The 22,966-nt window shown below is 31.4% G+C and overlaps 2 protein-coding genes across 3 annotated transcripts; both read left to right on the plus strand.

Moving 5' to 3' along the window:
• Window positions 1-8,918: 8,918 nt before the first annotated feature.
• LOC122599622 (pectin acetylesterase 8-like) lies at window positions 8,919-12,911 on the plus strand. The gene is made up of 13 exons (XM_043772158.1): window positions 8,919-9,026; window positions 9,538-9,660; window positions 9,779-9,861; window positions 10,234-10,363; window positions 10,445-10,524; window positions 10,933-11,019; window positions 11,117-11,241; window positions 11,328-11,388; window positions 11,489-11,542; window positions 11,625-11,702; window positions 11,808-11,913; window positions 12,174-12,319; window positions 12,485-12,911. Exons 2-13 carry the CDS (start codon window positions 9,549-9,551, stop codon window positions 12,590-12,592), a joined length of 1,170 nt encoding a protein of 389 aa, XP_043628093.1. The 5' UTR covers window positions 8,919-9,026; window positions 9,538-9,548; the 3' UTR covers window positions 12,593-12,911.
• A 3,787-nt stretch (window positions 12,912-16,698) lies between these two features.
• On the plus strand, window positions 16,699-22,266 carry LOC122600736. 2 transcript variants are annotated; one of them, XM_043773490.1, is made up of 6 exons: window positions 16,699-17,134; window positions 17,978-18,889; window positions 19,187-19,375; window positions 19,487-19,620; window positions 21,027-21,137; window positions 21,832-22,266. In XM_043773490.1, the coding sequence occupies exons 1-6, from the start codon at window positions 16,943-16,945 to the stop codon at window positions 21,899-21,901; spliced, it is 1,608 nt and encodes a 535-aa protein (XP_043629425.1). In that variant the 5' UTR covers window positions 16,699-16,942; the 3' UTR covers window positions 21,902-22,266. The 2 variants fall into 2 exon arrangements, with proteins under 2 accessions (XP_043629425.1, XP_043629424.1); XM_043773489.1 differs by having other exon boundaries at window positions 16,700-17,134; window positions 19,466-19,620.
• The last annotated feature ends 700 nt before the right edge of the window (window positions 22,267-22,966 follow it).

Consider the following 22,966-nt stretch of genomic DNA (forward strand, 5'->3'; position numbering starts at 1 on the left):
CAGGTTTTCTGGATACATAGAATAAAAATAATAATGTTTGATATAACAAACCTTTCATAATTTATACACGTTCAGATTTTTTAGATTTAGAGACATTTCCATGCACTTGAGATTATCTTACAACATGGAGTAAGTTCTTCCAACACTTCGATACGTTTTATATAATATAGCAAGTTCTTTCAACGTTGCTAGTAGGAAAAAGAATAAAAATAATAATAAAAAAAAAACATTACGAGTGTCGAAGCTAACGCTGGCGCCCTCTTAATTATATATTTATATTTATATATATATACTAAAAACCAACTGATTTTTTACACGTTTCTATGCACATGGTACAACTAAACATACATGCAACTTTGAACTCTTTACCTTTTAACCCCTTAAAGATTTTACTTTTTACATTTAAGCTCATCACCTTTTACTACTTTACATTTTAACTCCCTAAAGTTTTCTCTTTACTTTTTAACCCCCAAAGTTTTTTCCTTTTACAGTTTAGCCCATCAACTTTTACGTCTTTACCTTTTAACCCCCTAAATTTTTTATCTTTTACATTTTAGCCTATTAATAAAATACTTTATTGTTACAATGTCAATTTTATATATATATTAAAAACCAACTGGTTTTTTTCAAGTTTCTATGCACATGGTACAACTACACATACATGTAACTTTGAACTCTTTACCTTTTAACCCCTTAAAGATTTTACCTTTTACATTTAAGCCCATCACCTTTTACTACTTTACATTTTAACTCCCTAAAGTTTTCTCTTTACTTTTTAACCCCCAAAGTTTTTTCCTTTTACAGTTTAGCCCATCAACTTTTACGTCTTTACCTTTTAACCCCCTAAATTTTTTATCTTTTACATTTTAGCCTATCAATAAAATACTTTATTGTTACAATGTCAAATAAATGTTTGTTGGTGACTTTATCAAATTTGTACCAAAACATTGTCATCTGAAAAGATAATCTACTTGAGTCTCGCCGCAAGTTGTGTAGTATAATCTGCGGCAACGTGTTTAAGCTTAATGAATCATTGTCCACGACGTTACTATAAAAGCTCCGCGGCAACGCGCGAGTGTTTATTTCTAGTATATACTAAAAAGCAAGTTTGCTTTGTGAGACAAATGTATTGTAGCTAAAAATATAAGCTATAAAGCTAGAGATACAACTATATAATGCATAGATAAAACAAAAACATTTAATAACTTTAACGGCCGTTAAATATAACCATAAAAAGTATTACAAATTAGGTTCTTTTTCTAACTGTCGTTAACTTTCATATTTACAGTTTGCTCCCCCAAAGATTTATTGTTGCACAACCAAAATAATTAACAACGGTTAAGTGTTGTTTGGCTAACTAACGGTAGGTACAAAATGACATTTAACGGAGATTTTTTTTCAATTTTAGTTTTTTTTAACTTTTGCCACTAAAGTTTGCCTTAATTACTTTTTGCCATGTAACTTTTGGTTTTTAATCTTTACCCAACAAAAAATTTATTTTTTTCGTATTTTTAACAAATATCTTTTACTTATTTCATAACTTTAAAAAGTTTTGCTTTCATGTTCAAGTTTCTTAACTTTTGTACTTTTTTTTTTCATAACTTTGCTTTTTTTAGGTCTCGCTCTGAAAGTTTTCTTTTATTTGCTTTTTACTACATAACTTTTGTTACCAAAGTTTCATTTTCTTTACTTTAAATAACGACTTTTATTTTCTTAAATTTTTTGGCACGAAAATTTTGTTTTTTCGGCTTAATGTTTTTTAACATTTGTCACGAGAGTTTTGTTTTTCTCCCGGGGCAACGCCCGAGTAAAAATACTAGTTATTTCTAATAATGAATGTTTTTCCTCAAAATAACAAGATTCTAATAAAATAAAGCTGTTAAAGTGTTGCAATAAAAGAACAAGAGTGTTGAAATAAGCAATTAAACGTGTTGCTATAACAAAGAGAAGTGTTGCACTTGATTTTAGAGAAGGGTTGCATTATAACTTATAAGTTTTGACTCATGTTTATATCATGGGCTTCTGGCAGTTAGTTGGGGCCATCTTGAACGGAGTTTTACTGCTAATGTGCTAAATGGTTGTTTTTAGGGTGTGGAGTGCCGAGTGTGGACTAGGTAGAATTTTTGTGGTGTGGCTCTCTTATTTCGGTTACATCCGATTAGGTTAGCTCGTAAGTTAGCAAGATGGTTAACAATAACATCTTTTACGAGTCTTAACTTGGCTCTCGGCTATGGTAGGTTTTCTCTTGTGGGTAGTCTTCGGGTTTTGTACTCAGAGGAATGCTGATGATCGGATGTGTATATAACCCGTCGGTAATCAAAATTTCCCGTTAATAATAATAATAATAATAATAATAATAATAATAATAATAATAATAATAATAATAATAATAAACTTAGCAATGTTATCATATAATATCAAGGGTATTCAGGTAACATATTAACAGTTCGTAGTCACATATCAAATTTAATAGTCGTTGTTACATATCTATAGAGTCACTTTCTAACATGGAACACGTCTTGTGAATGATTGGGACATGAATACATCAATTTACCAAATCATATTTATTTTCTTCTATCACTTTAGTAAAGTTATGTTCCACATTTTGTATTGTTGCTTTATGTGACAACTCACAACTATTTTTCGTAAAGGCCTTTACTTAAACGTAGGGTTATCTGAAAAGTGAAAACCGAACCAAAAAACAATCCCCGGTTCCAAATAAGGCTTTAAGAAATAATCAGTGTCAGATTACAATACACCTCAAATTCGGTTATGAAGTTACTTAAGGTTTTTTTTAGTTATTAAGTATTGAATATATTAAGTGGTTGAATGTATAAATAACGTCTGTACGTATTAAATAAAAATTAGATAATTAACGGTTATTTTTGTTTATTAAGTAAAAAAAACATAAAATTTAACTTAAAGTATTAAATTTTTAATTATTAAGTTTATTAATTAAAAAAAGAATACGGGCCTTTGACTGTGAGGAATAGCCTGTTATTTTTTTGTCTGAAACGCCGTCAGAATGCCCCTCTCCCCCCCCCCCCTAGTGGGGGCCCACCTCCTTATTTAGCGTGCCCCGGCTGAAATGTAACGCGTCTTAACCATTGGAAGTTTCTGGCCTTTTGACCGTTGCTTCCTAAAAAACAGATTAAATAACTTAAAAAAGTAAAAGGAATGTCCTATTAATAATTGGATGGCACATGTCACAATTTGATAGGTGGAGAGATATTTCTCTAATGTTCTACTCTTTTGGTCTTAATGTGCTTCATAAGTTTTACTCTTTGGATTCCTTTTTCTTCAAGGGTTTAGTATCTGGGGATATAAGTAACTTTTATATTTTTTCTATTGTGTAAATGTAACTTTCATTTGGTTCATTGTATGTAATCAACCCGTCAAATTAACTTTCATTTGTATGTGAGTTGTCATGTAAAAGTTTTTTGATTGGTCAACCTAAAGAATTTACATTAATCGTTCAAATTTAGTAGGTTAGTTGCATACAATGAACCAAATAAAAGTTACATTCACACAATAAAAAAGAAAAGTTATTTACACTTTCAGATACTTAACTCTTTCTTCAATTTTGAACATCTTACGCATTCTACGTGAAATACACGTGTAAAATGTTTAGAAATGTAAAAATTATGTTTAGAAATGTATTTGTCATTTAGTTAAAACAAAACGAAGAGATTATCTCAAGTTGTTTCCAATTTGATTGGTCAAGTAGAAAACACCTTGGCTCTTGGATTGAAATTAAGGGTCAAAATTTAAAGACAGAATCTAAATCTTAATCCTTGATTTTAATACAAGGGCCAAGATTTAGCTAACATAATTAGTCATGTTAGTCAAATTTAAGGAATTTTTTTTCATCATTAATGACCATGGTTACTATTTATAACCATGACCATTATTGATATTTACAATTACAATATATGTTACAGAGATAAATGAGAAAATAAAAAATAGCATGAATTATCAATTGGAAAAAACCCGGGTGTTTTTTATCCGATCCAACCAATTGAACCGTGAACTATCATTTTCACCGTTCTCTTAGCACTTCACACACAAAGTCTCTCTAGCTCTAAATCCATATGGATATCATAATAACCACGACAAATGTTATGTAACAGAACACATGATAACAAAACAAGATACACCAACCTAGCTATATATTTCTCTCGTTTGATAATTATGGTATCGAGGTTAGGGTTCTTTATAAGGCTGTTACGTATTTAAATTTATGTGTAGAACACTCACATATTAATTTTTTAATTCATTAAATTCATGAGGGTTCAAGCATTTATTCATTAATAAAAAAATATAAAATTTTTTTGTAAGTGAGGTGTTCCACACCTAAGCTTAAGTGTCAAACAACCTTATATTCACTTTAAAATAAAAAATACGGTGAGTACATCTAAAAACTTCATATTTGATGCACTAAAAGTTCATAAAACAAACATAGTGTATAACTAATTATTATTATTTAAATGTTTAACAACACATTAATCCGTCTAAATCGAAAAAATCACGTTTTTTGTTTTGTGCATCCATTGTGGTGTCTCGAATAATAACTGATAACTACTAATTCGCTGCTAAAGAAAAAAAAAAAGAAACAATTCATCCTCTTAACTAAATAGCCTAAAAATCCTTCTAATAATGAGATGATTACATGTAGAAAAATCAGGCATACCCTATGTCAACTTCTCATAATTTTAAGAGGATTTTTAAGTTAATATTTAGAAAGATTTACCATCTTTCATATAAAAAAAAATACAAAAATAAAAGTTATTAGGTTCCCAAATTATTAAAGCAAACTTAAAAAGACGTCTTTGGTATATATCGAAGGGCCCCAAAATGGAGTAGACACAATAATGCATAAAGCAAATGATGCATGCATAAATAGTCAGCGCTGTAACTTAAAAGATTAATCCCTCTAACAAAATAGCTTAAAATTTTTTTTAATTATTAGATGATGACATGTGAAAAAATTAGGGGCAAGATTAGGAAAGAGAATTAGTGAATACCACATGTCAACTTCTTAGAATGTTAGGAGAATTTTTAGACTATTTTGTTAGAAGGATTAGTCATTTTCCAACTTAGAATGATTGAAACAATTTTTAACATGTAACCTTTATTGATTTAAACCTTTTAGAGAACTTTAGATTTTAAAATTTAGACACACCCTTAAGAAGCAAGCATTCGTAAATTGTTTTTAATATAAACCTTTTTCCTAACCGGCCTAAAAGAAAAATTTATGAACTAAATAGATGATTAATCCCGAATGCATATAAAAAAGAGAGTAAGATAGGCTTTATCATAAAAACATTTTTCTATCCGACCTAAAAGAAAAAAAAAATTCTATGAACTACGTATATGCATTCTTTTGATGTAAAATAATACGAGTAAATAATAAATATAAATTTATCAACAAACAACAAAATTCAGAAAACACAAGTTGGTGTCTAATTGAGTAGTTGGTCCTTTCAAAAAAAATTGAGTAATTGGTACTTAGTGCAATCAATTAATTGACTACTATTTATTTTGATTTGATTCAGAATTTTATTTTTAAAAAAATATAAACATTTACCTACGAATATAGGGAAACAATGGGATGCCTTCTCAACAACCTCAGAAATAATAAAATGATAAAAGCCACATTAATCCGTTGACAGTGTTGACACCATCGAATTATAAATAGTGCATTTTTGCATGTTTAATCATCAACACGATTTTATTCCATTGATTATCGATTAATAGGACAACTGGAGTTGTAGACAAAGTTCAGGAACTGGATAGTGACGGTGAATTCATTCTACAAAATTGTTAAGTTTTTGCAAACAATTAGTATTCATAAACTTCAATTTGTATATGTAGCGACTAGACTACATACAATTTTAAAAGGGAACTAATAATCGTACCATCATTTTTGATAAATGTATCACTATGTACAAACTGTATAGCTTATGATACAAACCAATAATGCATAACTGTGATACATACATCAAAATAAATGGTACCTCACTTCCCTTTTAAAATTGTCTAACACATAAATATGTAAAGTTTATTTGTGGAAGATGTAAAAATAAAGATTATTAAGTAAAATAGGTTAAATAGCTAATCAACCTGCATATTATGCGGACAGTTTAATAAAATTTGATTTTTTAAGATACACAACGTACGTGTTTAACTTTTTATTATGTTGAAGACTTTTATACTGTATATTTTGAATACACGATTTTAAGATTATGATTTGTTTAAAAAACATAACATATATATTAATACATACATAAGCTATGTTAAAAAATCTTATGATAATTCAAAATTCAAATCTTGTATTTGTTAACTCCAAAATAGTATTACAATAATTAACTTTGATCTATAAATTTGTTTCCTATTTTATTATCCACCCTTTCATGATTATGTATTAAAATTATCTTTACTATCTTATAAAGCATTTTAAATTTTATTTATGATGTGTCTTAATAAATTAAACATATTTTTTTCCTTCCAAAAAGCCCTTTTCAGCATATTAATGGTTTTCAAAATGCCCCTCCACATACTACAACACTAAATTACCATAACTACCCTTATAATAAATTGTCACTCCTAAAATTCCACCACAACGCGCAGATATTATGCTCGTTTTAAAATCATAATATCATGAAATAAGCTACTCTGTATCATTTTTTCTTTAGTTTGTCTACTTTTGATTTTTTAGGATGATGTCATAAAAAAATTAAGATTATATATTAACAAATCATGAAACTTTCTTTTAAAAGAAAATGATATAATAACAATTTTGTTTTATTAATATAATATAAGAGATATATATTTATAACTAGCACTATATATATTGATGTTTATCTAATTTCTCTTAAAATTTAAATTTTGAAATAAAAATGAAATTGATATATCAATCTTTCACACAAACTCTTGTCATCTACCCAATTGTAAGTCAGTCAATCAAATAAAGTATAAAAACATATTTGACTTTGATTGACGAGTATGAGATTAATTCACTAAAAGGGAACGGTGCAGTGCTAAATGTTGGCTCTTTGGGAAGCTTTGGCTTAGTTTTAACCAATAGTAAGATGTCAAGTGGATATGCTAAAAGGTTGTCAATTCTTGCCAAAAATTAGCCAAATGTGAGGGTGTAGTGACAATTCTTGTCAAAAGTTACCATCTTTTTAAAACAATTTATTATTAAACATTAAATAACTAAACATTACATTTACCTAAAACATAAAATATTATATACTTAAAAAATTCGAAAACGTACTAAATTGAAATTACAAATCCTAAAACTGAAATTACAAGTCAGTGGCAACCAAACTACAAATCGTCAGAGTCCTCCCCCGGGTCTATTTCGCCGACGCTACCTTGCCAAAACTCCGCATGTTTAAGCGTCTTCGCTAATGTGGTTTCGACGGCAATAAGTTGTTGAAGGGTTTGGTCCAACCAGACAACCTTCTGTTGCACGTATGTAACGTACTGGACGTCGAGCTCATTATGGTTCGCTCGTTGTTCATCAATTTTGACAAGATGAGCAAACTCTTGAGCTTGTATGTCGTTAATCAGAGACCTAACGTCCGTTTTATGCTTGTCATCGTCAAACATGTGGTGCTACATCGAGTTTTTAACTTCGAAGACAGTCATATGTGGCCTGTAATTTGCAATGGATGATATATATGTTGATAGTTTATATTGTATGTTTTGTATGTATAGTTTGTTTGATGAATATGTATGTAGTTTTTTGATGGTTTATATAGAAGTTGAAAAAAGAAACACAAATGCACGCTCTTGACGTTCAAAATATAAAAAACGATCACTTTAGCCACGCCTGAAGTTCACATACTCGGCCAAATGTAGTCGATTGAAGGAGCCGATACAAAGAGTCAATGCTTGGCAATGGATATGATACAATCGAACCAAGAAGTCAATGCTTGCTAATGGTAGAAGCCGTTGTAAAATGCATGCCCATTGCACCCTTGGCTCTTAGTAGAGTTTTATTCTCTTATATTAAAAGATAACTTAAAATATTTGCTGTATAATAGAGATAAACTCGGTGTTAAAAAAATAATAGTGATTTATATGATTGATTACTTATCTGATGTTTTAAGGTTTTGTTATTGGTGATCATGAATAAAAACATATTTTATTATAAAATTTATACATTTATAAATTTTGCAGGAATACGAAGAGAAAAAAATATTAAAGATGAAAAATATTTTAAAGTTAAAACAAAAAACACCGGCCACCTGCTAATTAAGAAATTAAAGAAATATAGATAAAGATCAAAAGTATATAAAACATTTTAGTAGATTTATAAAATCTTCATTATTTTTATGAAAATATGCTTATTAAAATGTTATATGAATGTCAATCATAGCCTGATCATAAGTATATATTCTCATCCTTATCTTATTTTTTTATTCTTATCCTACTTATATATAAAAGTTACAATTATTTATTTACCTAACATTTATACGTTAATACTTAATTTAGATGCCGGCCTAACACATATAACCAAGTCAAATCACTCTTATAAAAAAAAATGAATATATACACCTATATATAGAATAAAATTAATTACTTTTATACGTAAATCTGTCCGAATGCATAGCTTATCTCCATGTGTAAGAGTGTGGCAGACCGTTGCTTGTCTTAAATAAAAGCTTGCAATAACTAATATCAATAATGATAAATAATAATGTATTCTAAGATATGGTGGCCAGCTGTGCATGTTCTTATGTCTATTGACTTTATTTGATACAAACATGGTCCTTTAAATTCCCTCGAATCCTTGTCGGTGATTAATACTATACTACTTTTACGCGTGAATCCGAAACTTCCGGCCACCATTTCTTTCTTTTGATTTTCATCACCTTATTTAAGCTCTTTACTTGGTGTAAAGATTTTGAAGTCACTTGGTCACTAAATAAAAGCTCTCTCTAGCTAATTATTATTTTCTTGTCAGAAACTAAAAAATTACTGCTGTAATTTATTTATCTAGCTATATCATCAAGGTATGAACTATGAAGTATATTTAATGAAAGGTTTATTTTATTAATTGTTTTGTACTAGATTAGCTTAGATATATATAGTTAGATCTTCCATCATCAATGTGTGTGTGTGTGTGTATGTGTGAGTTCATGTGGATGTTTTTTAACTAAATTTATGTTGTTAAATCTGAACTAATTTATAGAGTTGTGTATATATAAATTTTGAACAAGATGGATGAAAATTAAAATTTTCATATAGATTTTCTGTATCTTACATTCAGCTTTGAAAATGACAAAGAACGTATATATTACTATAAGTTTTTTGGATTTAATAAAAAAAATGACTTTAATGATCTCAGAAGTCAAGTTTTTTAAAATTTAATAAATGTGGGTGCATGTCAATTTTAGAAAAGGACTTGTTTGGTATCTTGCAAAAAACCATATTATATACAGGATGTGTGTATATGGTCTACAAGTTCCATTTAGGATTTTTGAGTTAATCAATTTAGTTATTTTTTGTATTGAAATTTTTTAGATAATTGAAGCATGATGAATAAAGGTTTATGTATAATCTTTGTGGGATTATTAAGCTTGTTGAGCATTGAAGCTTATGAGGTTGGACTCACTTTTCTAACCAGTGCTATTGCTAAAGGAGCTGGTAAGCTAGCTTCCCTCTTTCTTTATGGAATAATGATTTTAACTAGCTAGCATGTAAGTTTTTTCGGTTTTAGTTTCGATATATATGATGTTGAATTGAAATTTGTGATTGTACTCAGTGTGTTTGGATGGAAGTGCACCTGCTTATCATATAGACAAGGGATTCGGTGCAGGAGTCGACAACTGGTTGGTTTTCTTCGAGGTTAGTCCCTCATATCTAGTTATGATCACTACAAGCTAGATGTTCATGAATTGATTAAGTTTTGTGTAGATTCGATATACAAAACTCACATATAAGTTTGAATTGAAGGCCCTTTAAGTTTAGATATATAACATTCATCAATTGTTTTTATGATGCTTGTTGCTTTTTATAGTATGAGCAGATCATTGCATGTAATAAAGGAACTTAGTCAATTTCTATTCTAAGAGGTTATTCATGCACCAAATAGATTGATATGCACACAAAATTGCATTCTTTTGATGTGTATCAATTTGTTAATTTTGAGGTAAAAATCACATCCCATATGAAAATTGTTCATGAAAAATTCTCACTTATGACACTTTATATTATCAGGGAGGAGGTTGGTGCAACAACGCCACAAACTGCCTTACCCGTAAAGATACACGTTTGGGTTCCTCCAAGAAAATGTTGACAACTGAGACCTTCTCAGGGATGTTTCACAACAAGCCGAAATATAACCCTGGTATGCCTTTCATTCATCTTTCTTGGTTAGCTAAAAATGCTACTAGTGTTTGCTTTCTTATACTTTTGACTTTGTTTCTAGATTTTTATAACTGGAATAGGCTAAAGGTTCGGTATTGTGATGGAGCTTCTTTTACTGGCGATGTGGAAGCAGTTGATCCTGTAAGTCCAAATTTTAGAACAAATCTTGAAATTGATTTTTTTTTTTTTTTTTTTTTTTCACTCTTAGCACATGTTTCAGTTTCAATCCAATTATTTCTTTTCTTTTAACAAGTAAAAAAAAATGGCTATAAATCTATAATGGGTCGAAAATTGCTCAACATGTACATAAAGTTTCGTAAAGCCTCTTTATTCATTCTTTAAAAAAAAACATATTCTTGTAATAATAAAGTGTTTGTAATTATATTAAGCTTAATTTATGTATATAAAAAACGAAAAAATGTTCGTAGGTAATACTAGACAATACCAATTTTAGCCTGCACCCAACTGTCCTCGTCCGCCCCTGCCCACCCATGTTGCCCACTTCTAGTTTCTAGTAATCAATAACATTTTCTGTTTTTTGTTTCTTAGAAAACAAATCTTCATTACAGAGGAGCAAGGATTTTCCGTGCTGTTATTGACGATTTGTTAGCGAAGGGGATGAAGAATGCTAAGAATGTATGCTCACACTTTGACTTTCCATTGTTGATCACTTAGTTTACCCATCATGAATAAGTATTTCAATTTTAACAGTATTTTCAACTTTACGTTACAGGCCATACTTGCTGGTTGTTCAGCTGGTGGACTGACTTCCATATTGCAGTGCGATAATTTTAGATCACTTTTACCCGCGACCACTAAAGTGAAATGTCTTTCCGATGCTGGGTTTTTCATTAATGGGTAAGCTTCCCTTTTCGAATGTTTATCTCATGTTTCGCTCTGTGTTTTCAATGTATCACAAGTTTTTATTAATTTTCCATAAACAGGAAGACGATTTTAGGAACTAGTCACATTGAAGGCTTCTATGCCGATGTTGTTAAGACACATGTATCTTCTAATCCCCTTTTCCATATTTTTTAGTAGCATTTTATTTATCATCGTATTCATCTGTCATCAAACTTTTTTATAACCGTACGTCATTATGTAGGGATCGGCTAAAGTTTTGTCTCCTGCTTGCTTAGCGAAAATGAGTCCTGGTTTGGTAAGAACGAAATTAACGAAAACTCCTTAAAACCTTTTTTTTATTCTTTATCAAAATGTGACATCTTTGTTGGCTTTGGCAGTGCTTTTTCCCACAAAACATGGTGCAATTCATCAAGACACCAATTTTCTTGATAAATGCTGCCTACGATTCATGGCAGGTTAGCAACACTCCATATAAACCTCTTCGGCTTTTACAGTAGGTGACTTTTTGCATTTATACTCGTACCATTTAACTAGAACGTTTCATCTATATATATGTACAGGTAAAGAATATATTGGCTCCAGGAGTTGCTGATCGCAAAGGCACATGGCGTGAATGTAAACTTGATATAACAAAGTGTTCAGCTGCTCAACTCAATGTTTTACAAGGTACACACTTTCTCTTTTAATAGTTAATACATTTAGCATGCAAAATAGACAGGTTTGCTAGTAGATCAAAACGGGCATGGTTGACCCATATATGATCATTTGATTTGTATTTTTTATATTTCCATAGACAGTTTGGATTCATTATGCTACAAACACAATCTAAAGCTTTGATTAGAATGGTTTAGGAGGAACTTTGAACTAAATATAGACTTTAGACGTCAAGGCCCCTTCCTGACTGACGTTTTGGTTAATTTTCACAGGGTATAGACAGGAGTTCTTAAAGGCACTGACTGGATTTGGTAACTCTCCTTCCAGGGGAATGTTCATCAACTCTTGCTATGCCCACTGCCAAACGGGAATTCAAGAAACATGGTTGAGAAATGATTCGCCATTGTTAGGCAACACGGTAACTTCATCTTCACTTTAATTTACTAGTACTTTCACACGTGGTTGAACAAACTTTGCACTATAGTTTATCACATTATATTCAAGGTAGATTGATGCAAACATAGGTCTTGTTTCACATATATTTGGAACTAATGTTCTGTCTATGCGTTTAAATTTTCATCAGACAATTGCAAAAGCAGTCGGTGACTGGTACTATGAAAGGGCAGCATTTCAAAAGATAGACTGTCCATACCCATGTGACAAAACTTGCCACAATCGTGTTTTTGATTAGAGATTTGCATCATCAAGATTTTCAGTTTTCAAAGAACATTCACCATGAAAGTTAATCTATGTAAACGAGATATCTAAGTACGTTTCACCATACATTCTTTGATGCGGGTTTCAAGCTGGTATTAGAGATACACGAGTCGCGTACGCCAAAAGGTCGGGTTCCCAAATGATGGAAGGAATCTGGTTTTAACTATAAGTATACGAAATTAGTAAATTAAAATATATTCTTGTGATATAAGAGAAGTCACCAATATCTTTCTGTTGGTGCATTCCTTTGTTTATTTGGATAATTGTAATCAATAAATGTGGGTCTTTTATTATATAGTTTATTTTTATACTAGTCGTAATACCCGTATGATATACGGTAGCTATATGAATTGTATTATAAAGAAATTTGAATATGTCTCATATCTGATTCCTGAGTATGAAATAAATTGTATCTAAAGTAAACGGATCATGATAAACATTAATGATAAATATAATATATGTTTAGTTAGAGTTTTGGATTTACCTTAAATTTTCTAATCACGTCAAAATCGGAACTTGTAAGCATAGTTGATGACGCAAATAGCCTTGTGATTTCGGATTTTAAACTCAATTTTTTGAATTTACATGTTAATAACTTAGTATAAATAATATAAGTAAATAAGAGTTAAAGAGTTAAGTAAAAGAGACAATTTTATTAATGAGAAAACAATGCATCAAATAAGGTTATAATCTGTTTTGTATTTATAAGCTAAGAGTTGTAGTTTAATTCTAATTCTAATAAGGAATTTGAATCAATATACAATTAAAAAAGATAATTAATTTAATTAAATACATTAAAAGGACACGTGCCAATCAAGGATTACGTCATGTGTCATTTTAATAATATCTCAATCCTGTTTTAGTTTATTGGTAGATCACGACTTTGGATTATTTAGGAGAAATTGGCAAATATAAATAGCTTGAAATGAGACAATGTCCTCCGTAAATTTGCAGTGCCACAAACATTACTATTACAGTATTACCCAATTATCAAATCAATTGTTTTAAGTAAGACTTAGAATATACAATCTTTAAAATGATGTTTCTGCCTCATATCAGAAAGAAATGTTTAAAGGGTTTCTATTACACAATCTCAACACTTGTTTTATATGTCACGCTCGGATATAACAACTTGTTTTCCACGACGATGTCACCAGTCATGTCATAATTTTTTTCGAAACTATATGTAAATTGATATTTTTACATAGATGCACACCACGGGTATGTTTGGCAATAGTAGCTGTAGCTTGTAGCTGTAGCTGTAAGCTTGGGTTGGAGCTTTTAGAGTCCAAATTTACTTACTACCCCTTGTAAACCTCACGTAATTATTCATGGATTTTGTCTTTGGTAACCCTATTAAACTATTTTAACTGCCTCTTATAATCTCCTCCATAACAAATCAAGCAAACGATCGGTTGTTCTTCTCTTAGGTATGTATGTGGTTGCAATCTTTTATCTTTGCTGCTTCCTTTTACAAATATGTGCATATATGCTGCTTAGATTTTGATATGTATGTTGATGTATTTGATTATGATGATAATAATCATGTAATTATGGGTTTCTAGTTTGTGTTTTAGGATCACGAGCACACTATGGTTATATATATATAATCTGTTATATATGACATCAAGTAATTTAAGGGATAATGCGACCATCTAGAATACCGAATACGTACAACCTCATCCATTCAAATATGTGCATCTTTATTTATACAAATCAAAGTTTTTTGTTTTTTATTTATCATTGGTAAAGGTATTTGATTCTAATAGCTCTTTATTGGCATCTGGATTGCATTATAGTACTTGTATGGTGTCGTTCAAAAAAAAAGAGAAAATTTGTTTTGTAATTTTTGGATGCTAGTTGAACTTCTTCTACACTATAATTTTTGGAAGAATTAATGATAGAAGGTGAGGATGTTTGGATGTTTGCTATGGATTTATTTGAGGATCCTAAAAAAAGAGAAATGTTCATAAATCTGTCGATAACCGTAGATTGGATTGACTACCTTATAAGCATTCCCTCAACTAATTAATGTAATGGAATATCAACTTTTAATGTAATGGCTACATGCGATTTTAATATGTGTTTTACATTTGTGTCAATTGGATGGGAGGGTTCGGCACATGACACACGTGTTTTTGTGCATGCAACAAACACATCCTCAATGAATTTTCCAAAGCCACTTGAAGGTAATTAAAAATATACATAAGTATGTTATTATTTCAATATTATTATTATAGAGTCGGCTTATTATTTTTATGCTTAACATTTTTAAAAGGTAAATATTATTTGGTTGATAAAGGATACCCTGATAGAAAAGGATATCTTGTACCATATTCAAGGACAAGATATCATCAATCTCAATTTCAACATGAGGCGCCAACAAATAAAAAAAAAACTTTCAATCGTTGTCATTCATCTTTAAGAAGTCATATTGAAAGGTGCTTTGGAATTCTAAAGAAACGATGGAAAATACTCGATCGAATGCCCAAGTATAGCATGAAAACTCAAATTGATGTTATTATGGCTATGCATTGCATAACTATATTCGCAATAGTTCTCAAGAAGACATGATGTTTACAGTGATGGAACAACATCCAAATTACATACCACGCGACGAACTTCATGATGTTTATGGTCATGAAACAAACTTCGAAAACTCCTTCTAAGGAACGTCTAATGAGATAAAACATACCCGAGATGAGATTGCCGATTTATTATTTAATATGGGATGCATGACGCCGATGATTTCTTATTAGCATTTTATGTTGCATTTACTTTTAAGTGTTTTTGTGCATATACTTATTTATGGTGAAATTTTTATAGCTATAATATTTTGTCCTTTTTAGTCATTTTATACTTTTAAGTTGCAGCTACAGCTATCGTACCAAACACATTTGTAAGCTGTAGCTTTAATTGTTTTTAGAAGCTTTTGGTTTAAAACGAAAAGCTAAAGCTTCTTAAAAGCTCTTGAAAAGTTTGTATCAAACATAGCCACATATGCCACAAGTCAAATTTTGTACTTACCAATTCATGTCCCCCACGTCTAATACGAAATCATCTATCCATGTACATTTTTTTTTCCATTTAGTCATATACATAAGTATGTAATCAATAATCTATACTATCTAATAAAACAAACTATCTTTTCCCCCCTTAATTTCTACCTTTGAAAAACCAAAAATATCATTCTTTTTTATTCACTAATCTAAAATTTAAATATCTCCATCTAATATACTTATAATACACTTAATGAAATAATTTACAGTATAGATCCCTTAACACTTAAAATAACTACAATACCACATTTAATATTAATTACCTTTACATTCAACATCATCGTCGCCCCCATCACCGTCCCCACTGTAGCCTCCACCACCGTCACCTCCACCTGTCATGACCGATACTTAATCTAAACAATAACAAGAATAATCAATTAGGTTTTCATTAATAGGGTATATACAGTTTAAGTAATTTATGGTTGCATCACGGAATAGTTTCTTTTAAATTTAACACATAAAATAAACAAAAATAAAACTTAATTGACATACAATAGTTATCTGTTCAAACAGTGTATCCAAAGTTTCGAATGATAAAACAAACCTACCTGAAGTGTTAATTTTGAAAATTTAAAGTATGAAAACTTACTATAATATCCTCACTGTTAGTTAAAAATATATTCATTTAATCATATAAAATTCAAAACTAGTTGAAGTTTTATACCTTTTTATTTGTTTTAAAATTCAATATAAACTAAATTTAAGTTAAAGGGTAAATCTACACTCAAAATACATGTAAAGATTTAAGGGAAGCCTAAATTCTTAATCTAACAACTTGCATGATAGAATAAATGGTAAAATTACACTTTTGATATCAATATAAGTGGCAAATTGTCTTTTACATGCATTTTAAGAATTTGTTAATATAAAAATATTTACAGTATATGAATCGTAAATTTGTTTTTTTATGCATTTTGGGGGGGATGAATTTGCCGTTTTACACTTGGCTCATTATACACATAGATATATGGATTATACATAAAACAAACACAATCAATTCAAAAACATCGTTTAGTAAATGACGTAAAGCCCCACATCATCATCATCATCTACCAGTACAAACTTTTTCAATCTGTACAATCAATCAATCAACACATTTTACATTTGAATCATCCCCAACATTCTTCTTTAATTTTTTCAATATAATAACAATGCCATTAATTATTTTTGGATCTGAAAAACACCCATTTATTTATTTTACAAAAAGATGAAAACTTTGTGGATTTTTTAAGTTTTGGGTTGGTGGGTGTTTGAGTTTTAAAGAAATGGGATCCAGTAGTAGTAAATCTATTGATCCTGTAACGGCGGCGACAGCGACGGTGGTGGGTGGTGGTCGCCGGAGTTATTCAAGAAATGTTTTTCAAAGTTCTTGTACCCGACCCGCATCCGGATCTTCGGATTCCAGTGATGTTGATGATGATGATGATGACGATAATGTGGATATTGATGATCAACAGGTATTTTAACAAATATTTTTATGCTATATATTTGTTTTTTATAAACATTTTTATGCATTTATTAAGTAAAGTTAGAAGCTTTAGTTATGCATTAGTGAATATGAAGTTTGTTTTTTATGTTGTGTGATTGATAGATGCTTATTTGAGAATTTGGTTAGTTCAAATCATGTATAAAGACGGTTTGCATACTCTGTCCATGGCAGGATTGGGTATCGTTATTGTTGAACATACTGCCTGCCTCAATGTCACTGCTAGGATTCAAACCACTAACACGCCGTTCTAAAAAGAAAAAAATAGCGGTGATTATAAAAATAGTGAATTTTGACACATTTGAATCATTTCTCTGAAAAAGGCCTTTTGCTTATTAGTACTAAGTGAAATCGTTTTGCTGAACCAAAACTTTGAGTTGAAATTAGTGAATCTTGATACATATGTGATTACTCAACTAATGGAATGAAGCCAATGAGTATCATGTGACAATTGTTTGTCAGGTGTCTATAACAACAACAACAACAACAATGATGCGTAAATTTTGCCATGGGCAGGGTACAGGGAGGGTGGTACCTCTAGCCGAAGGCAGAGAGATTGCTTCCAGAATGACTTTCGTCAAGTGTGTTGAAGTATATTATGTGTGTATGTGCTTGTGTCTATGTGGACATGTATCTCATGTGTGCGTGTTTGTTGTATGTGAATGTATGCAAATCTATCGAGTTTATGTAAATATAGTGAATATATGCAAATATGGAGTCTATTATGTCTAGTGTGTCATTTGTGTTATTTAAAAAAAAAGAAGTTAATCACTGATTTATTGAATATTTGATGGTGGATATTTTGAATATTTAGGTATCTGATCATCGGATAAAAGAAAATGGTATTGAGGGAAATCGTTCAACTAGGGGTACGTCAAAGTCAAAAAGCAAGACGGTCAGAAACAATAATGATAAAGTGAAACGAGGGGATAAAAGGGTTTGCATACCTTCTGAAACTCAACTTGGTGAATGGGGTGAATCAAGTTTGAGTGGTAGTGTATCTAGGAATGGGAGTGGTTCTTCTCGCAATCGTTCTAGTCGTTTTCTTTCTCATTTTAGTTTTTTTCCGGGCAGTGTAAGCTCTCGTTCATCAAGGGCATATCCGGAATCTTCTACAAGCTCCATTATTTCAAATGATGATGATCATCAGTCTGGTCGTTATGGGACTAAAACTAAAACACGTCAAGGTTGTGAGCTTTTTCCATCATGTTTCATGCCATCATCTCCTGGACCACGAGATGACGATTCCGATTCTGATTCTGATAACAGTGATGTTAGTTCTATACATGATTTGGGTCGAAATAGCAATTACAATGGATTGGAATCCAATGGAAACCTATTTTCTCCAAGAAATGGTAATAGGCGAATGGAAGCCCGAGAGCCTGTTGAACAAAATGTTAGGTTTAGCAGAACTTTAAGCGTTGGAAGACTTCGTGATAGAGTTCTTCATAGACCAACATTTCCTGAATCAGCATCTTTCCCCTTGCAATCTGAACGAGACGTGGTTAGTGGTGGTGAAGTTCGTGAAACGGGATCACATTTGTCTAATGAAAATTTGATGACACCCACAACCTCTTCTAATTATTCTTCATCCACCGTGTCTAACTCTTTATATGGGAGTCATGATTTTGAGGTTGAAGTTAGGAGTGCAAGAGAAATGAGTTATACTAACCTTTTGGAACATAGGGCAAACTTTCTTGAAAGAAGAAGAAGAATAAGGTCACAGGTATGTACACTACATTTAAATGTAACTGTTACCAAAACGAATTAGTTTATCATATATAAAGTTTGACCACTCTTATGTTATATAAGATTTAAGAGTGTCTGTTTTGATCATTTTAGTCCTTTAATAGTTGAAATTTTCCATACACTATAACAACCGATTTTATGACCATTTCAACTCCAAACAGAAAAGAACATCCAGACACCATCTCTTGCAGCAAATGTTTTTAAAGCATGAGTGTCTGACTCTTGACTATTCAGTATCACATAATCAGTTTCAAAATGTACATGCTTGCTGTAGGTACATGCCTTGCAAAGGATGGGAAGTCGTTTTGAGAACCTGTCTGGTCATGAAAGGTCTTGTATTTTGTCTGGTCAACACCGGACGGGACATTGCTCATGTCGTCTCAATAATCAAGATCCAAATGACGGGAACAATGCTAGGGGTAGCATATCAAGAATTGTTCTATTGGCAGAAGCTCTCTTTGAGGTGATGTCATATTTTCTAAGATAAGGCTTTTGTATTTCAAGTTTTAATTAGTCTTTTTTGAGTTGAACCTCGTGGACCTATTTTAATTAGGTTTTAGATGAAATTCACCAGCAATCTGTAGTTTCTTCTTCCCGGCCTGCACTGTCTTCAATCGGGTCGGTTCCTGCTCCACTTGAAGTTGTGGAAGCACTCCCTGTTAAACTATACTGCAAGCCATCCAAGCATTTAAATGAAGATGATGCACAGTACGTATTCTGTTTCTTGTCATTTGAACTAACAATGAAGTTGAATCTGACATTTGAGGTCAATAATAGTTATTAGTTATTTAGTTACTTTAACTTCAAGATTAATTGGAACTTTCTGAAGTATTTGAGGTTACGGTGAGGCTTAGAACGAACTTTTTTGAATATATTGTTAATGTGAGCAGTGAGCTACAGTCATGTTTAGTTTAGGTCAAGAAAGAGGTCTTAGTCATAGATAGTTTGATGATTGGTTGAAATTGATCTAAATTGTAGAACACATTGGAAATCATGTGTACCCCATTTGGCCTCAATCCTCGAAGAAATGAGATGACCTGGTTAATACGTGTCACCCTTTAAGGTGTTACGTATAATATAGTTTTGTTTTAGTTTGGGTTGATATGTATTATATTAATAAGTCAGGGGGTGTTTGTGTCAAGTATTTGAATAGTTTGGTAAGGCGGTTAGAATGGTCGGTCAACGTGAGTCAAAGTGAGTTCCGTTGTATAAATACTGAATATTGCAATTGATCTGAATATAATCAGAAATTACCAAATCTCTCTCTCCAACTCAATTTCTCTGTATCATAAGGTCTCTAGTTTATGATGCTATCATTGTGCATCAACTTCCCATAGCTTTGTAACTAGCAGCGTTTAGAATGAGGGTTTATTAGGTGTTAATGTTTATGCTCACGATCCCATATGATGTATTTTATAGTTTTCTCTTGGTAAATATGTTAGTATATGATCAGTCTTTTGAACTTATACATCATCTTGTGACTTAGGCTGTCAATCGATCTTCACTTTGTTTTAGTCATGTTGAATACGATGCTTGTTATGTATCTTGTTTCCCTTCTTTTCATTAATTAGCTTTTCCTATCAGTATACTCGGTAGTGGTGAGAACAAAGCATCATTCATCTGTTTGATAGGCAAAGACATAGGCATGTTGGGTGTGCAATTATCTGTATACAGCAAAAAGCCACATACGATAGTTCAGAATGTCGCTCACTCGACATGTGGAAATATAGAATACGGGTACTTGCATATAAAACTTGGGTTCTGTAAAAAGTTTCATGTATTAATGTGTTGGGGCTCACCGTCTCTTAATTCTAACAAGCATTGAGCTTTACCAAATACCATATAAAGATAAAGTAGCCACTTTTTCTCTAAATCAATTAGAAACAAAGAAGTCTTGTGCATTTAAACTGTACATTTGATTGCATGTAACGATGATAAATGGCATGGTAGGTAGTTTGACCTTAAATATCCTTCTAGTAAAGGAATGTTGGAATTCCTCTAAAAGTGATGCATTATGTTGGAAGTACTATGATACGATGTAGAGTTATATGCTGTTCTTTACCCTTGATCTAATGGTAATATCAATCTTCTCCTTTCATTTGTCCTGTCAATAGATGCTATATATGCCTTGTTGAATACGACGATGGAGATGAAGTTAGGGTGCTCCCGTGCCATCATGAGTTTCATAGATTATGTATTGACAAATGGCTAAAGGAAATTCACAGGTGCGTTCTTGTTGGTATTTTATCTCATCTCTGCTCCTATTCCCCCCTACTTGTTCCTAGAAAATAGAAATAGCCTTAAAAGATGAATCCCTTTGGATGTTTATTCCAAGTAATTTCTATCTTGTAAAGTTGTAACTATATATTATTGGGTTTTATAAACTGATATTTTTTTAATTAGTTGAAGTTATCAGTTTAAATACTACTTCCAACAAAACATAAAGGGTTAAACAAATCACCTAAATTTGAGAAACTTTTTACTCCAATCTTCTAGATGCATCTCCTTTTTTTTTTTTACTAGAATGTCCTTCTTGATCATTGTATATTTATATGTATTAATCTTAATGACAAATCAGAATTTGTCAAACACTTGAAACAACTAATTGGATGATTATTACAATTTTTAAACACCAAAAGGACATACAGACCCTTTTTTGTACAACTTGTCTTGTTATAAGTTATTACCTGATTTTCATAATGCATTATTCAAAACCGCATGTTACATTGCATATCCAAAGACCCCCTAAAAATGCATTTTGTGTGCTCGCTAGACCATAAGAATGACGGACCAGCAACATAAAATCTGACACCTTGTTATGACAATTTGTACCTCATAATGCTCCCTAGGTATGAAAAGGGGTATATTTTCCTGAACAAGTTGTGATGTAAATAAGTTTAAATTCGGTTGATGACACAGGATTTGCCCGTTATGTCGTGGAGATGTTTGTATAACTGGCTCATTGCTAGCTGAGAGTTCACATTTATAAAGACACTTTTTTCTCATGGATCAGCAAAAGCATGCTTGGAAATTGAGATACTGCAGCCTACATCAGGGTGAAAAAAAGCTAAATATTGACCTTAACTTTTCTGATCATCCGTAGGGAGTTCGGTCCTTTTCTACCTCTGATAATTGGTCTGTGGTTTACAAATTCCCATGATAACTGTTGTAGAAAATGATGGAACTTTTTATGCCAAGCATTTCGCTGCCAAAATTCTTGAAGAATAAGAGTGAGAATGAGAGTTTAGTGCTTCTCTACTAGAAGCTTTAACGGAGATGTGTGTTGTATTATGTTGATTGTATTCTTTTAAATCTTAATTCTTAAATGACTACCGCTTTCTTCTTTTTGTGACATGATTCATACCTTCGTGTGTTGGCTTGCTCCGGGCAAGCAAAATGAGCCATGATATGCAATTAGCAATTGACTTGAAGGTTTATCCAGAACTTGTCTGATTCTTGAACAAATTTGATGGTAATACCAACTGTTCTGGTAATGTTACACATGGGAACTTTGACTTTGATCTCTGAGAAATGTTCACAAGTCATGTTCAGGGAAAGTGGAAGATGTGTAGTGAACTGTATAATCTAGGCATTTTTTAGTTTACTTAGATGCATACACTATACTAGGAAAAGTGGAAGTCATGCCTCAAAGCCTTCATGACTTAGTTGGCTCGTGCACAATCTGGTGTATATGGTTTACATGCACATCTTTTAACAAGATCCTGTGTCGGTCAGAAACAATCGCACCATGTTTAATTATATCTAAATATCTATGAGTCTGAATCCTGGGTCTCTTTAATTGTCTTGTTGAACACTTCAACTAATGTTTTCTTTTGAATGGCAATGCTGAATTCATGTTGAGTTGAAGCAAAACAATGATGTTGAACTCATGATTTTGATAAGTTCAGAAGCTGAAGTAAATCAATATTGATGATGCTAAACACAAGTCGCTCTTGAAATTATGTAATAAATGCATGTTCTCCAACCAAAAGCATCCTTTCAAGGAAACTTGCAAGAAGACATATACACTTTTTATAAATAAAAATGACTTGGG

The sequence above is a fragment of the Erigeron canadensis genome, chromosome 5, assembly GCF_010389155.1.
Source record: "Erigeron canadensis isolate Cc75 chromosome 5, C_canadensis_v1, whole genome shotgun sequence".
NCBI classification, from domain to species: Eukaryota; Viridiplantae; Streptophyta; class Magnoliopsida; order Asterales; family Asteraceae; genus Erigeron; species Erigeron canadensis.

What these genes read in the sequence shown, in the direction of transcription:
- LOC122599622 (XM_043772158.1), top strand. Translation starts at nt 9,549, where the DNA reads ATGATGAATAAAGGTTTATGTATAATCTTTGTGGGATTATTAAGCTTG. An exon ending in GGATGAAGAATGCTAAGAAT is followed by an intron (nt 11,020 to 11,116) that starts GTATGCTCACAC and finishes TTTACGTTACAG; the next exon opens with GCCATACTTGCTGGTTGTTC. An exon ending in CTGCCTACGATTCATGGCAG is followed by an intron (nt 11,703 to 11,807) that starts GTTAGCAACACT and finishes ATATATGTACAG; the next exon opens with GTAAAGAATATATTGGCTCC.
- LOC122600736 (XM_043773489.1), top strand. Translation starts at nt 16,943, where the DNA reads ATGGGATCCAGTAGTAGTAAATCTATTGATCCTGTAACGGCGGCGACA. An exon ending in TGGATATTGATGATCAACAG is followed by an intron (nt 17,135 to 17,977) that starts GTATTTTAACAA and finishes TTGAATATTTAG; the next exon opens with GTATCTGATCATCGGATAAA. An exon ending in TTAAATGAAGATGATGCACA is followed by an intron (nt 19,621 to 21,026) that starts GTACGTATTCTG and finishes TCCTGTCAATAG; the next exon opens with ATGCTATATATGCCTTGTTG.